The sequence below is a fragment of the Rhinolophus ferrumequinum genome, chromosome 5 (genome assembly GCF_004115265.2).
Source record: "Rhinolophus ferrumequinum isolate MPI-CBG mRhiFer1 chromosome 5, mRhiFer1_v1.p, whole genome shotgun sequence".
Classification (NCBI taxonomy): domain Eukaryota; kingdom Metazoa; phylum Chordata; class Mammalia; order Chiroptera; family Rhinolophidae; genus Rhinolophus; species Rhinolophus ferrumequinum.
In genome coordinates, this window is record NC_046288.1 from 62,125,071 (window position 1) to 62,139,829 (window position 14,759).

The 14,759-nt window shown below is 42.7% G+C and overlaps 1 protein-coding gene across 1 annotated transcript in view; it reads left to right on the forward strand.

Moving 5' to 3' along the window:
* Positions 1-238: 238 nt before the first annotated feature.
* The window catches only part of RELL1 (RELT like 1), a 54,470-nt gene continuing 39,949 nt past the window's right edge, over positions 239-14,759 (forward strand). Inside the window, exon 1 of the mRNA XM_033106540.1 lies at positions 239-446. Coding sequence (XP_032962431.1) covers positions 359-446 — 88 coding nt within the window. The 5' untranslated portion in view covers positions 239-358. The remainder of the gene's footprint in view (positions 447-14,759) is intronic.

The window sequence follows — 14,759 nt, forward strand, 5'->3', positions numbered from 1 at the left end:
GGCGGGTCTTACGGGCAGGGCAACGGCCAAATCCGGGCAGTTGAAGCGGCCTCCGGATTTGGAGAGGAAGCGGGCCTGAGGGCCTGACGGAGAAAGGCGGGGACAGAGTGAGGTGGGAGTGTCCGAGGGCGGGGCCACGTGGTGGGGCCGCGCCCATGAAGGCGGAGCCTAGGGCTTGCGGGGAGAAGCCGGGCGGAGCTGAAGTGGGTGGGACTGGAGGGGAGGATCCATATGGCGGGGCGGGGTTCGTAGCGCGCCGGGCCGAGCTCTGTCACTCTGCCTGCCAGCCCCAGAGCTGCGCCGCCAGCCAGAGCCCGGGACGCGACGCCCCGGGGGAGGAGGGCGAAGGGACGCCGCGATGGCTCCGCAGGGACTCCCAGGGTCTGCCGTCGTCGCCACTGCTGTCTTTGTGGGAGGCGCCGTGAGTTCGCCGCTCGTGGCCCCGGGTGAGTGCCCTTTCAGGGCCCGGGAGCGCAGGAGAAAGCGAGGGATCTGCACAGCAGCCCTGCTGCTCCCCGAGCTGCTCTCGCCCTGGCACAGCCACGGGATCCCGGCGCTGAACTTTGGTTGTCCGGGGCCGGGCTGAGAGTGGCGCGTGGCGACGGCTCCGGTCCCTCCCTTCCCGCCTGCAGGGCTCCCGCCTTCACTCCTTTCGCCTGCTCCTCTGAGGACCTGTTACCCCCACCCCCACCTCAGAGCTGTCCGGGGTGTAGGGACAGGCCTGGCCTTGACGTCGTCGTGTGCCCTTCCGCCCCGCACCCCAGAGCCCAGGGAACCCCTTTCCTGCCGCTCTTGTCCTCAAAAGCCTCGCGAGCGGAAGATCGTGACACGGGACCTGGTGCGCTGTCACCGCCTCCTCCCCTTTTTATATCTTAAAACCTTGGGGAGTTTCAGTTTATTTCCTTTCCAAGTTTTCATTTGTTAGTGGTTAATGAGTTCTTGTAACAGGTTGGGGATTTCAGATTTCTTCCCATATATCCTGTGTAAATCAGCCTTGGAAACAGAGAAGACGCGTTTGTAAACTTACATTTTTTTTTCTTCTTTGAGTCGATTCCACAGACACCTTCTGTGGTTGGAGCTGGAAGCCTCTAGCTGAGATGATGAAGTATTGTCCCCAGTGATGAACTTGGAGCAGGAGTTTTTAATTGAAATCTAAGAGGACATGTAACTTTTAAGAAAGTCCTGTCTCACCCTCTTGTTTTTATAACCATAGACAACCAGGGATTCCCTACTTCTGTTCTCCCCCTTTTATAGCCTCCTTACTGCATTAGCTTAAAAATAATAATAACCGGATACTTTCTTGGCCAACTGGGATTACCACGGCCTGGAATCTATGTCAGGAAGCTCCTCTAAGCTTGAGCAGCTCCTCTTCAGGTCCAAATTATAAGCAACTGGCAGCCTTCCAACGGTGACTGTCTCCTCCATGAAAACACATACAACTGTTCTTCATTCCTGAGAAGATTCCAATCCAATCACTTGCAGTTTTTAAACTGGCTTATCACTTTGGCCTTCACTTTTTCATAGAAGCCAAAACATGTTAGGAAGGAAATGCTACAGATAATATATCTCCTGAGTCTTTATTAGCAGACCTGTATTTCCTTCAACCATCCACCCCCAGGGGAGATGGTAACTAGTGACATGTATTATTGGATGGGAGATTTTGGTTTTCAGCTGGTGTTTCATTGCTGAAACAGGTAGGTGCATAACCAGGTTCAAATTGGACTCGAGGCTGTACTTAGAGGGCTAGAGTCAGTTGTTCTAGAATTTGAAGAGCTTAATCTGGGAGTAAAATTATTTAAAATTCAGCACGTGATGCATGTAGTCAGCCATCAGCTGAAGAAACCCATTCCTAGAGTAAGTTTGTGTTTCCCTGGGTCTCTGAGTAACACCCAGCTCTTGAAGACGTGAATGTGATGAAGAAAGTTCTCATCTAATTACACAGTAACTTTTTTGATGAAAGTGGACACTAGAAGAATGAGGTATCTAAAAAGGAAAAAGGTACAGAGTAAAATTGGCCAGAGTGACTTGAGGCCTGTGTCTGACCAGTCAGACAGTGTTAAGGTTTGTAGGGAATGTTTTAGGAAAGTTGGGGGAAAGTCATGGGAAGTAATGTTGAGTGTCTGCTATGTGCCAAGCTTCAAGTTGGACACTTCATATGCATTTTAATACTTATTTCTCATAACCCTAGGAAGTTGTTATTTTCAGTGAGGCAACTGAGGCCCAGAGCGGTTAAACAATTGACCCAGCATCACATAGCTAGTACATCAGACAGCATTTAATCAGAGAAGCAGAACTACTAGGAGGTGTGTGTGTGTATCTATCTGTAGATATATCTTTATCTTTGATAACCTAGCCAGCTTGATTCCAAAGTTCATTCTCTTTCGACTGTGCCTAGTGTTGCCTGGAGAGAAAATAGAACAGAAATCAACCTCAGCAGCCTTGTTGAGATTCTAAAACAGGGAGTTCAGGACATTATAAAAATGTAAGCATGTGGTTATTAGAAGAAGGTGGAAAGCAGAGAAAAGAAGGACGGATAACTTCACAGTAGGCAGTGGCCATGCCTTTTACTTCCTGCCTAGTAGGAGAATCTCATTAAATTTCTCTCTTACCGTAGTAGCAGCATTGGAAACTAGATGCCACAAGCGCTAGAAGGGATGATTTTCCACATCTTGGCTTATTTATGCCCTTAAGTTCTCTGGTTACTCAACCTTTGGGCTTATTAGTTCTCTGCCAGACAGCGGGCACTGCCTTCTATAAAGGAGTAGGCGGGAAAGGTACGGGGGCTGGTGAAAGAGAGGTGCTGTCTTCGGGGCTGTGTGGGCTGCATGGGCTGCATGCAGCCTCCTGACTCCTCATTTAGATGCTAAAGATAAGCTTTATTAAATTCTGGGTTCTCCTTTGGCCAGGTGGCTACCCAGCTGTACATCCACATTGTCAGCAGACAGAATATTTTGAGAAAGCACTCCTTGGAGCTCGTGCTTGAGCCATTTTCCCTCAGCTAAAATACAGGGCTTTCGGTAATGTTGGAAAATTCCCCACCAGATTTAAAGTTTGGGGGAAACGGGAGGGAATCACCCTTGATCTCATTATTCCAAGGCCTCCAACCACTGTTAGTTCATTTCATTCTGGTCTTCTCTCTCTGTTTTTTACTTGGATAAGATCATGATGCAAATATAATTTTCTATCCTGTGTTTCTCACCTAATGTTATACATTGTGGTTTTTTTCCCCATTTCCCGACACTCAAAAAAAAATGGCTGCATCATATTCTGTTATATGGATTCACTGCGTTTTTACCTCATTGGGCCTCCATTTTAGGAGATTTCAGTTATTGCTAATTGTTTTCAAATGAATTTTAAAACTCCCTGTTTCAATGAACATCTAAGTGTGAAGCTTTGTCTACATATCCATGGCTTCCCAGGAAATGGGTTCCTGAAAAGGCATTTTTGGGGTCAAAGGTATTTGTGTTTTTGAGGCATTGATGACATCAGTATTGGTGACCTGAAAGTTGTCCCCGTTTATGTTCTCACAGCAGTGGTCAAAGGACTCATTTTTCACACTGTTGGCATTTTCGCTGAAAAATGTATTTGTTAATTTGTAAGGAGAAAATTGGTACCTTGATTGTTTTAATTTGTATGTCTTTGATTATTAATAGGTTCACTATTTTTCCTAATATTTGAGCCATTTGCACATGTCTGTAATCCTTTATGGACAATTCTGAAATCTGAAAATCTCTGAAAACCAAAAGTTTTTTTGCATACTCCATTGGTGGTAAACCCTAACCTGAACCAATGTGAGATTCTATAGTACATATTTATCTCACTTAATGTGAATATTGCTAAGTTCTGCTGCAGTTATATTAATGAGTTTGACTTCGGAGTTTTACATAGTGTGTGCTAAATGCATTTCATTACTTTTCTAGAGTCACGAAATTTGAAATTTGAGGCACATCTGACCTCTGAAGCACATCTGACCCCCAGGTTTTCAGAAAAGGGATTATGGTCCTGCATTTCCTCTTCCATGACTCATCTGTTCGTGTCTGTGGGCAGCCAACAGCACAACTGCTCACCATAGGAAAATATCCTATGGAGAAAATAACTCCTGAGTGGCACCTCACGAAAAGAAGCACCATTTCGGTATTCTGGTGTGGAATCTGATAAGATAAAGATATCTGGGAAAAGCTGAGGTTTTGTTTATTCTAGGTGTCTTTCGGGATGGTTGCCCGTTATAATGGTAACTTGATGGAGGAGTTGGGCCAGATTTCTCCTCTGCTTTCCTCTGCCAGTTATTGACACAGCTCTCTTTGTGAAGGAGAAAGGAAATAGAATCCACCCAAGGGACTTTTTGGTAAGGGAGGGATGGGTAGAGGGTGGCAGATACCCAAAGCAAACCGAGTTCCTGAGCCCCTTCGTCTCACCTTGAGGATCCTTTTGCCAAACTAAGTGAACTCGGGGGAACTGTTTTTCTTTTACCCCTTCAAGATATCCCAAGGCCCCACCTTCTTGTCTTTGCTCACCCCGGGATTCTAAGCTGCCACCAGCTCTCCTTGACTCTCGTACCCCCATTTGGTTTGCACATCCCTATGTATAACTGCATTCCTTTGCTGATAAAGTGCCTATTGTACAGGGGGAAGAAATCTCTAAACCACTTTCTTCATCTGTATTATGAAGAAAATATGGCAGAGTTGTCTCATGGATTATTGTTTCCTGATGAAATATGCATTGCCTACAGGCCATATTACCTTGAACGTGCCTGATCTTGTCTGATTTCAGAAGCTAAAGCAGGGCCTGGTTAGTACTTGGATGGGAGATAAAAAATGTGTGACACAGTATTTGGCACGTAGTAAGTGCTAAAAATATATTATTTTGTTCTTAAGCAAATACTAACCATTCAAAGCTCTGAGATGGGACAAAGTTCCTAACTGCTCCAGAATTTTCCTTTCAGACCCCCTCTCTCCTCTTGCTCTCGAGCCCTGGATGCTGATGCTGGTGTGTAATGGGCAGGTGGTTTTGAGGAAGCAGTACTGGGGAGTGCCCCAGGCCCTAGGGTTGGGGGCAGGAATAGGGAGCAGTAGTCTTGGCAGGGGGTTCTCTTGGGACACAGGGCGTATGTGGGGCTGAGCCATTTAGCTATCCAACTTAGGTGAGGAAGGAGAGAAATAGAAAGGAAAGAAACCATTACCTTTATAAGGGTAGAGTGTGACACTTTCTTTTGGAAGAGTTTTGGAAGATTCACCAGTTGGTTTATCTCTAGCCAGTCCATCTATAGGTACTGTGTTTCCCCGAAATAAAGACCTAGCCAGACAATCAGCTCTAATGCATCTTTTGGAGCAAAAATTAACATAAGACACGGTATTATATTATATTGTATTATATTATGTTATATTACATTATATTATATTGGGTCTAATAGTAAAATAAGACCAGGTATTATATTATATTATAAGAACCGGTCTTATAGTAAAATAATATAATATAATACCTGGTCTTATTTTAATATAAGACCCAGTATAATATAATTATAATATAATATAATATTAATTTTATAATTTATTAATTTTTATAATAATTTTATTAATTTTATAATATATTAATTTTTGCTCCAAAAGACACATTTGAGCTGATTGTCCGGCTAGGTCTTATTTTCGGGGAAATAATATAGTCACATGATTTTGAGTTTTTCTCTGAGATTTAATGTAGTTATCCTGTTGGCATGCTTTTTTGATTATCCAGAATATCCTTTTGAATGTATGTTTATGAGATGACTTAGGGTGGTACCTCTAGACACCGCAGGATGGGCTGTCACCTGAAAGCAATTAGTGGGTTGGACCTTTCAGCCCCACCCCCTGGCCTCTGCGTCGGGGAGGAAGGAGGGCTGGGAGGCTGAAGTTAAAGCTCTATAAAAACTTCTGAACTAAACTTGGTGTGCTTCCAGGTTGGTGAACTTGTGGAGATGAGAGGAGCCCAGGAGAGCGTACAGCTCATTGTCCTTGCTCTCACCTTCTACCTTGCCCTGTACATCTCTTCCATCCGGCTGTTCCTGAGTTGTAGCATTTTATAATAAAACAGCCGTCCAGTAACTAAACTGTTTCTCTCAGTTCTGTGAGGTGCTCTTGCAAATTAATTGAACCCAAGAGGGGGTCTTTGGCACTTGCGGTCTATAGCCTGTTGGTCAGAAGCACAGGTGGCAACCTGGACTTGTGATTGGCATCTGAAGTGTGTGAGATGGGGCCAGTCTTGTAGATCTAAGCCCTAACCTAGGGGGTCTGATGCTATCTCCAGGCAGATAGTGTCAGAATTGAGTTAATTGCTTGGTGGTGTTGGAAAAAAACACAAATTAGAATTAGAAGTAGAATCCTGTAGCCTCAGGGCTAGAAGGGACCTTGATCATCTCCTCAAATCTTCTTATTTAGTAGATGAAGAAACAAAGCCAGGACTTAAGTGGGGTTTCTTTACTTTCCCTAGGACTTTTCCCATTGTGTCAGAGCCGGCTTTCCATTGAAGTGAACCCAGCTGGCAAAGCTCCTTGGTCTACACGTGCCCTTGGTCCTCATGCGCCAGGGTCTGGTTTCTCAGCTCTGGATCTAGGCTGAGCAGGCCCTGAGAAGAATGACTTTGGCTAAATGACTTCTGAGACTGATTGTGTTCTTCTTAGGCATATGATGTTAGAGTCAGAGGGGACTTGCTGGTCATCTTGTAATAAAACTGAGCCTGAGAGATTCAGTGGCCTGTGCAATTCACGAAGGGCCATAGTCCGTAGAAGTAGCAGAGGAGCAGACCATTCGGTTTGGTAAAGGAGGTTCTGTGTGTTTTGGTCAGTGTTTTCAAGGTTCAGATCCAATCACAGAACCCAGAACAGAGCAGACACTTAAATATTGGAAGGAAGAAAGGAAAAAAGGAAGGAAGAAAGGAGGGAAAAACTGGAATCCAGGTGTTCTGCCTCAGCCCAAGGATTTTTTCTGTATAATAAAGCAAAGAGTTGGGCTTTCTAAGATTCACCCACAACTCTTAGCTGTGGTCTCCTTTTCCCATCCCTTCCTAACTGGTGAGAGGCTGCTTTGTCTGCCAGTCTCTATAGGCCTTATTGCTCCAGAAGCCTGAGGTGGAAAAGTCTGGTCCTGGAGAAATAAAGAATGACAATAAAAGTCAGCAAGCACTGCCTTATCAGGTGAGTGTGGTGAGACATTGATACATTTGGAAGTGTCCATGAAATTTTTAAGTGCAAAGGTTTTCAAAACCAAAATTTATTCATGAAGCTCTTTTCAAACGAAATTCAGTTGTATTTCTATAGGCAGCACTTCAGATGCACCTATTAACTGTGTGTGTGTGTGTCTGTGTGTGTGTGTGTGTCTGTGTGTGTGTGTATGTATATATATATATATATATATATATATATATATATATACACATAATATTCCATAATACTTTATACCATTTCTTTATACTTTTGTTTCATGCATTAATTAGTTAACTTATTTATTAATTTAGCAGGTTATCAGGGAAGATAATTAAATGAGCAATAAGGATAAAGTGTCATTGGTACCTTGATAAAGAAAGTATGGCACAGGGCCAGAGGCTGGGATTAGGACGAGAGTCCAGTCCAGGTTCAGCTACACTTTCCAGAGGAAATGAAGTTTAAACTTTTAAAAATGCCAGCATTAGCCAGGTGAAGAGAACCTAGTGGTCATGGAGGAGAGGAAGTGAGAGCAAGCAAGACTACAGCAGTGGTTCGTGAACTTGAGTGTGGGTCGGAATTAACTGGTTAAAACAAGGATCACTGGGCCCCACCCCAGGGCATTTGAGTTATTAGGTCTTGGAAGGGACTGGAGAATTTGCTTTTCTAGCACATTCCCAGCGGATGCTGCCTACGGATCAAACGTGAGTGGGAGAGATAAGAGGTGGGTTGTGTTTCTCTTACCCTGAAACTGCCTTCCCTCCTTGTGGGCTAGCCATATCCTATTCTCCAGCCATCTCAAGCTGAGATCAAGGGTAGCACTTCCAGGAATCCTTCCCTAGGTATTGTTACTGATTTTATCTCCTGTGAATATATATGTCGAGTCCATGAATACATGTTGCATCCATCCCATATTATTTAACATATAATTAATTATTTATGGTTGTTTTCTCTAACTAGAGCTCCTTGAGGCAGCAGCGCATGTAAGACATGACCAAACGTTTGATCGCTGATCAGGTTTTTCTTGCAACCACTATGAGGAGCTGGTTACCATATTCTCTGTTTTGTAGACATGAGGAAACAGATTTACAGAACAGCCAAGATGAGGAGAAATGAAATGTCTCGCTCAAGTGACAGATGAGGGGAAACCAAAGCTAGATGTATGTTCATTGCTCTCAAGTGTTCTTTGTGTTACGTGAAATTGCATGTACTCCGATCTCAGCATTACTGGGAAAAGGAAGGTTTTATATTAAAAAAAATTGTTTTTTCACTTTTCCCTGTAGGTCCGTCTACTTAAAGAGAAAACCAAGGCATTTTATAAGTTGATTGTAGATTTTTTTTTTTAGTCGAAAATGGGCAGTTATCCAAGGAATTCTTCAGAAATTGTCCATTTGCTTTTAGAGTAAATATTTGAAGGGAGTAATTCAATTTACATGTCATTAAGTTTATAAATGATTTTTAGAAAATTTTGCATGAGGTAGATATTAAGAGGAAATCCATTTCAGTTTCCTGAACCAAAACAAATAAGATAGTTTATGCTATTACCCTTCTTGACTGGCCTGATAAGTTTAGCAATGGTTGAAGATTTATAAAGAAACTGTACATAAAATGTCACGTGATAGGTAGGGTTAAAACACAAGAAATTCTTTTCAATATCTACTATGCCAAGCCTTCCTCCCCCATGCATATATACAAACAGAATGTGATTTTCCAAGATTCCTGTCAGGGGTGGAAGTTTGAAGAATTCACTGGGCTTTCTCACAATATAACTCAGTAACACTAATTTTCAAATGTTCTACCAGCTCTTCATAGCTGGAAGTCTCCAACACAATCATCTGAATTATTCACATAAAAAACGGCAGCCCGGAATTTCCTGGCATTGGTCAAGTGGCAGATGGCTAATGAACAGGCATTCCTTCACTTTTCTTTGCGTGTTTGTGCTATATGTTTGTAGGGCCTGAATGCTTTTGCTGCTTCCTCAATTCTTTGCATCCTCCTCCTTCTCTGTTAAAGGCAAAACACAAAACAATCAGTGATAAAAAAAAGAAAAGGCCTTGGACATTGCTTAAAGCTAGGTAATACAGCCAACAAGCTGGGTTTTGAAGGTAAAACTCATTTCCTCTGCATGGTTGCCAACTCGGTGTCTTAATAGTCTTTTCAGAAAAAAACTTTTGGCTATTTCTTACAAACTGTGCAACTCATTTAAAAATGAGGGCCTTAATTTGAGTTGCTCTTAGGTGTTGTGTGGGTAGTAGAATGTACAATAAACTTGGTTTCTGTCCTTCACAAACTTGTAATTGAGAAGTGGAAGATAAGCTATGAAAACAAATCATTATGGAATAACGGACAGTGTGTTTGGTATAATCAGAGAATTACAAAGTGCTGCGTGGGATCACAGAGGAGACACTTCTTTTGATAGGAGAGATTGAAAAGACTTAATAGCCTAAAACTTGGCATTTTAAGTGGACCTGTGGAGTGTAGGGAAAAGGAACAGCCTGTGCAAAGGTGTGGAGGTAGGAAAGGAAAAGTCAGTGCAGACCCGGTGTAGACTGCAGAGCGGAGGCTGAGGTCAGAGGCTGAGGAGCTGCTGCCTGTGTGCTTTACTCTGTAGGGGCTGAGGAAGGGCTGCCGTGGAGGACGTGGGGCCAGCGGGGCCAGGTGGGGCCCTGGGCATTGCCATCTGATGGCAGAGCCCCAGAGGTGAGCTCAGAAAGACCTGAGTTTGAGACATGGCACCAGTACTTTCAGCAAGGCTGTTAAGATGCTGTTCCTGTGTTCTCATCTGGAAGGCGAGAGGGAGAAACGGAGGGAGAGAGAGAGAAGGAACGTGAGATCTATTCTTATACAGCTCAGAGTTGTTTGGAGGATCAAAAAAATATTATAATCCTTTGTAAGTAATAAAATTAATATAACCTATATGGTATATAGGTTTACTATAATACAGATGATATATAGACAGAAACAATTTTATAAGAGTTTATTTGAGCCAAACTGATAACATAGTCCGGGAAGCAACATCTCAAATGCTCCAGAGAATAACAGTTTGGCAGCTTCTTTTATGCACTTGAAATTAAGGAGGAGACATGATGTAAGGAAGATTGGAGAAAGCAGGGTGGAGACTAGATTACAGGATAGTTAACCAGATTATGTGCCCTCTTGAGGGTTACTACTCCCTTAGGGATATGGCTTCTGGTATTGCAAAGGTGTGTTAGCCCAGCTGCATAGGAACAATGGAAAGCGCTGGCTTAAAACCTTTCACTAAAGAAATTATAGGCCGGAAGCATGACTACCCACCATGATTTGTCCAGTTAGGAATTTACAGTCAGATCACCCTTTGAGGTTACTTTACATAGAACCCTTTATTTTTTTTGGTCCCCCTCCACAAGGGCAGTGTGGGCCATTATGGGGGAGGAAGAAACTTTCCTCTCCCTTCAAGGTTCTCTCAACTGGTCTAATAATCCAATAGACACGAGACAGATTAACAAAAGAAAATAAACAAATTTTATACATACATATGTATGGGAACCCCGCATACACGAGAGAGTCAGAGACCCCACATGCACGAGAGGTTCAGGAAGAGAACGGGGGGTTGAGGTACATAAGACATTTTGAGCTAGGGGTGAGGTAACCCACTTGGGGGCTTTAAAGGGTCATTGCAGGATGATAAGAGCAGCTGTTTAGTAAATAGAACTTTGTCCTGCCCTACAGATAGACCAAAACAAAATTATCTATGGGAAAGACCCCTAATTCTTTTTCTTCTGGGTAGTCCAGGTAGGGGCAGAAGTTTCTCCTGAACCCTCAGTTAAAGTTCCCCTTAGCTGAAAACAATCTGCAAACCACAGAAGCACATCTTGGGGTGACTAGCTCTGAACCCCCCACTGTCGATGTTCAGGGCAATGTCTTTAAATAAAACACACAGATCAGCACTGGGGTGGTTTATAAAACCCTGCCTGGCCAGCGGCTCCATCTCCCTGCCACTTCCGGCAATCTGTTTTCTTAGTCTCTCCATTTCTTATAATGTGACCCTATGTGAAGGAGGAAAAATAGCCCCTTGAAAGTAGTTTAGTATACATTAGGTGCCTACGTATTATGGAAATAATTATGCAGATAGGCTTGGTGCGTCTCAGTGTCTGTGTAGGGGTGGGGTAGGAGTGGGGAGACTTAAAGGAGGGAAACAGAATCTTTGCCTTGAACCCTATGATACCGTGTTTCCCTGAAAATAAGACCTAACCAGAAAATAAGCCCTAGCATGATTTTTCAGGATGACATCCCCTGAACATAAGCCCTAATGCGTCTTTTGGAGCAAACCTTAATATAAGACCCAGTCTTATTTTCGGGGAAACACGTTAAAATAGTTGATCTTTCCCAGACTGTTCAGTACTTCATCTTTACAAATAAATTAGTAGACTCTGGACTTTGAGTCAATGTAGTATAATAAAAATTATATATATTTGGTATTTGTCCCTGGTTCTTGGCACAGAACGCCTAAAACACTTGGAATTTCTTGAGTGTTAGTGTATTTGTTACTGATAATGGGTCCTTTTAGATCTTAACCTAATGAGTGACTCTTGGTGGGCCCCCAGATAGCTTCTGGATGGGGCCTGTTGCCTAGAGAACCAACTATATGATTAGATGGTTGGAACTTCCAGCCCTACGCCTGATCTCCGGGAATGGAGAAGGATATCCAGTGACCGATAACGTAACCCATCATGCCTACCTAATGAAACTTCCAATAAAAACTCTGAAACAAGAAGGCTGAGGGAACTTCTGGACTGGTGAACATGTGTGTGTGCTGGGAGGGTGGCATGTCTGGAGAGCATGGAAGCTCTGGCCCCTACCCCTTTGCCCTGTGCCTCTCTTCCATTTGGCTGTTCCTGAATCGTATTCCTTATAATAAAATTATAGTAATCCTAAGTTCCTAAGTATAGCACTTTCCTGAGTTCTGTGTCATTATAGCAAAGGGTCAAACCTGAGGGAGATGAAGGGAAGCCCTGCATTTCTGGTTGGCTAGCCTGGGACCCCGTTTGCAGCTGCCATCTGAAGAGGGGGCAGCCTGTGGGACGGAGCCCTTTAACCTGTGGGGTTTGCACTGATTCTAGGTAGTTAGTCTCAGAGTTGAATTGAACTGGAGGACACCCAGTTGGTGATAGAGAATTGGTTGTTGGCAAAATGCAACAGTCAAGTGTTTCTTATTGGGAAAAGACCAACTCATAATATTAAAACATTGTGCCTGGAATAATCTTGAAATTATGGTGGTTTACTCTTTAGATAAAGACTCAAAATCATTTGAAAATATAGTGGGAAAGAAACAAAAAGGGTCAGGTCAGTGCCTTATTGTTTACGTATGTACATTGGGTTTTATAGTATAATAAAGTAGAAGTTATAGCACTGTGTGGTTTTCTTTGAACCTTGTCTCCTCTGGTGGAGAGCAAAGATGTCATAGCATTATTTGCCTCCAGCCAGTAGAAATATCTAGTATGTAAATATTATGGATTGCAGTTACAGGTAGTTTCCAGTATTCTGGTTTTCCGCTACAGCATTAATATTACTATTCGGTTGAACCATATCTTACAATCTTAGCACTCAACAGATAACTAGTGTAAACATTTCGCTAGCTTTTTCTTCAGTAAAACTGAGATCATGTTAGCTCAAAATACTGCCTTGTGTTTAATGTCTTCACTTAACATTTGTCATTAGCAATTGAGATAATTTTGGACAAAGGGATATGGCAAATCTGATTCCTTCATACAAATTGTTTCTATTGTTTTAAAAGTCAAAGGGAAATTTTGGATTTCCGAGAAGTAATTAACAATTTCAGCAGCGTTAAGTGTAGATGAGGTTGGCTTTTTGATTTTGCTTCTTGTAAATGGTAGCAGGATTTTTTTTTTTTTTTAAATTAGTAGATGTCAAAAAAAAACACACACAGATCAATTGACTTGGAGAGCATATAACTTAAATGAACCTTCCCTTCCCAATAATTCACTGACTAGGTAAAACCATTCCGTCATTCTAGATTTATTATTAAATTAGATGAGTGTGATTACCCATAGATTTTCTACTCAACCCTAACTCAACTAGAGATGAGCTATGGATAATCCCATTCTGTGGAACTTTACTGAATGTCAAAATTTAACTCATACTTCAGAGGCAATAGAATACAGAGTATGGGTTTTGGAGCCAGGCTGCCTGGATTAAGATCTCACTCACCTGTACTACTTGCTAGCTGTGTGACTTGATACAAGTTACTTACCTCTCTGTGCTCTAGTTTTCTTATCTATGAAATGGACTTGAAAATAACAGTCTACCTTACAGGGTTATTGTAAGGATTAAATGAGTTCATACCTGTAAATTGTTCGGGATAGTAACTATACAAAGTGCATCAATGCATGACGATTATTAATAGTACTTTTTTTTTTTTTTGGTAGGATTGCTTTTATTGAAGATGCTGTACAAGGATGAACAAGCCAAGTTTAGGGGAATAGTACTTTTCTTGCTACTGGTTTTCAGAGTTCTTCTTGATTTTGTGCTAGTGATTTTCACATTCATTTCTAACCCTTAAAAGCAACTTGTCTATCTCGTGTTTTCCTGGTTCTGCGTAATTTCTCTTTTGTGTGCCTTTCCTGGAGTGATCTTTGTTTCCTCTCCTAATCCCTCTTTTACTTTACTCTTTCCCTCACAGCACTAGTGGAGACCTCGTGTCAGAGGACTTCAGTGGGACAGAACCTTGGCCGTCCCCATTTACTCATCTTTGTTTTTCAATTCCCATATTCCCAGAAGGCAAGTCACATGCCTGTCTTGCAGGAACCCTGCCTGACTTAACCTCTGACTAATGGCAAAACCCTGTGTTTAGGACTTGTGTAGTTTTCTGTTTAATCCTTATCTACTTCCTGTTCTTGGAAGGAGGAGAAACGCGTAGCTGGTATCAGTGTTTGGGAGCCGCTGACTGGCCTGGCTGTGCTGCCAGCGGAGCATGGTTGTGGCAGCTGTTCCCTCACCTCCAGGGCTTATGTAATGATTCTGTCCCTGACATTTAACACTGCCTCCGCACCTTTCCTGTTTGCTGGTTTTGTTGGGCATCTCCAGCTGAGCTGTAAGCTTTGTGAGGGTAGTGATGCTAACCGTTACTACCATTGGTAATTATAAGAGCAACCATAGCTAACGTTTCTTGAGCGCTTATTATGTGTTAGGCACTCAGACGAACCCGAGTTCATATTATTTAATACTCAGAAACAATGCCATTATTATCTTCATTTTAGAGAGGAAGAAACTGAGGCACGGGCAAGTTAATTGATTTGCCCGTGGTCTCGCAGCTAGGAAACAAGTTGAATGAACACAGTGCAGCCAAGGAAAGGCTGGCTTCTGCTTTGACCTTTCTTTCAAGGGCACAGCTTTGGTTCAGAGCTTGGGCCCTGCTCGCAACAGCCCTCGGGTCAAATCCTGGCCATTCATTCCCCAAACGAGTGACCTTGCCTTCAATACGTTATTCTTTAATATCTCCATTTCTAAAATGGTTTAGTAATAACGCCTATCTAAGAGTTGTGATGATTTAAAAAGAGGTCATGCCAGTAAACACGCCCAGGCACAGAAG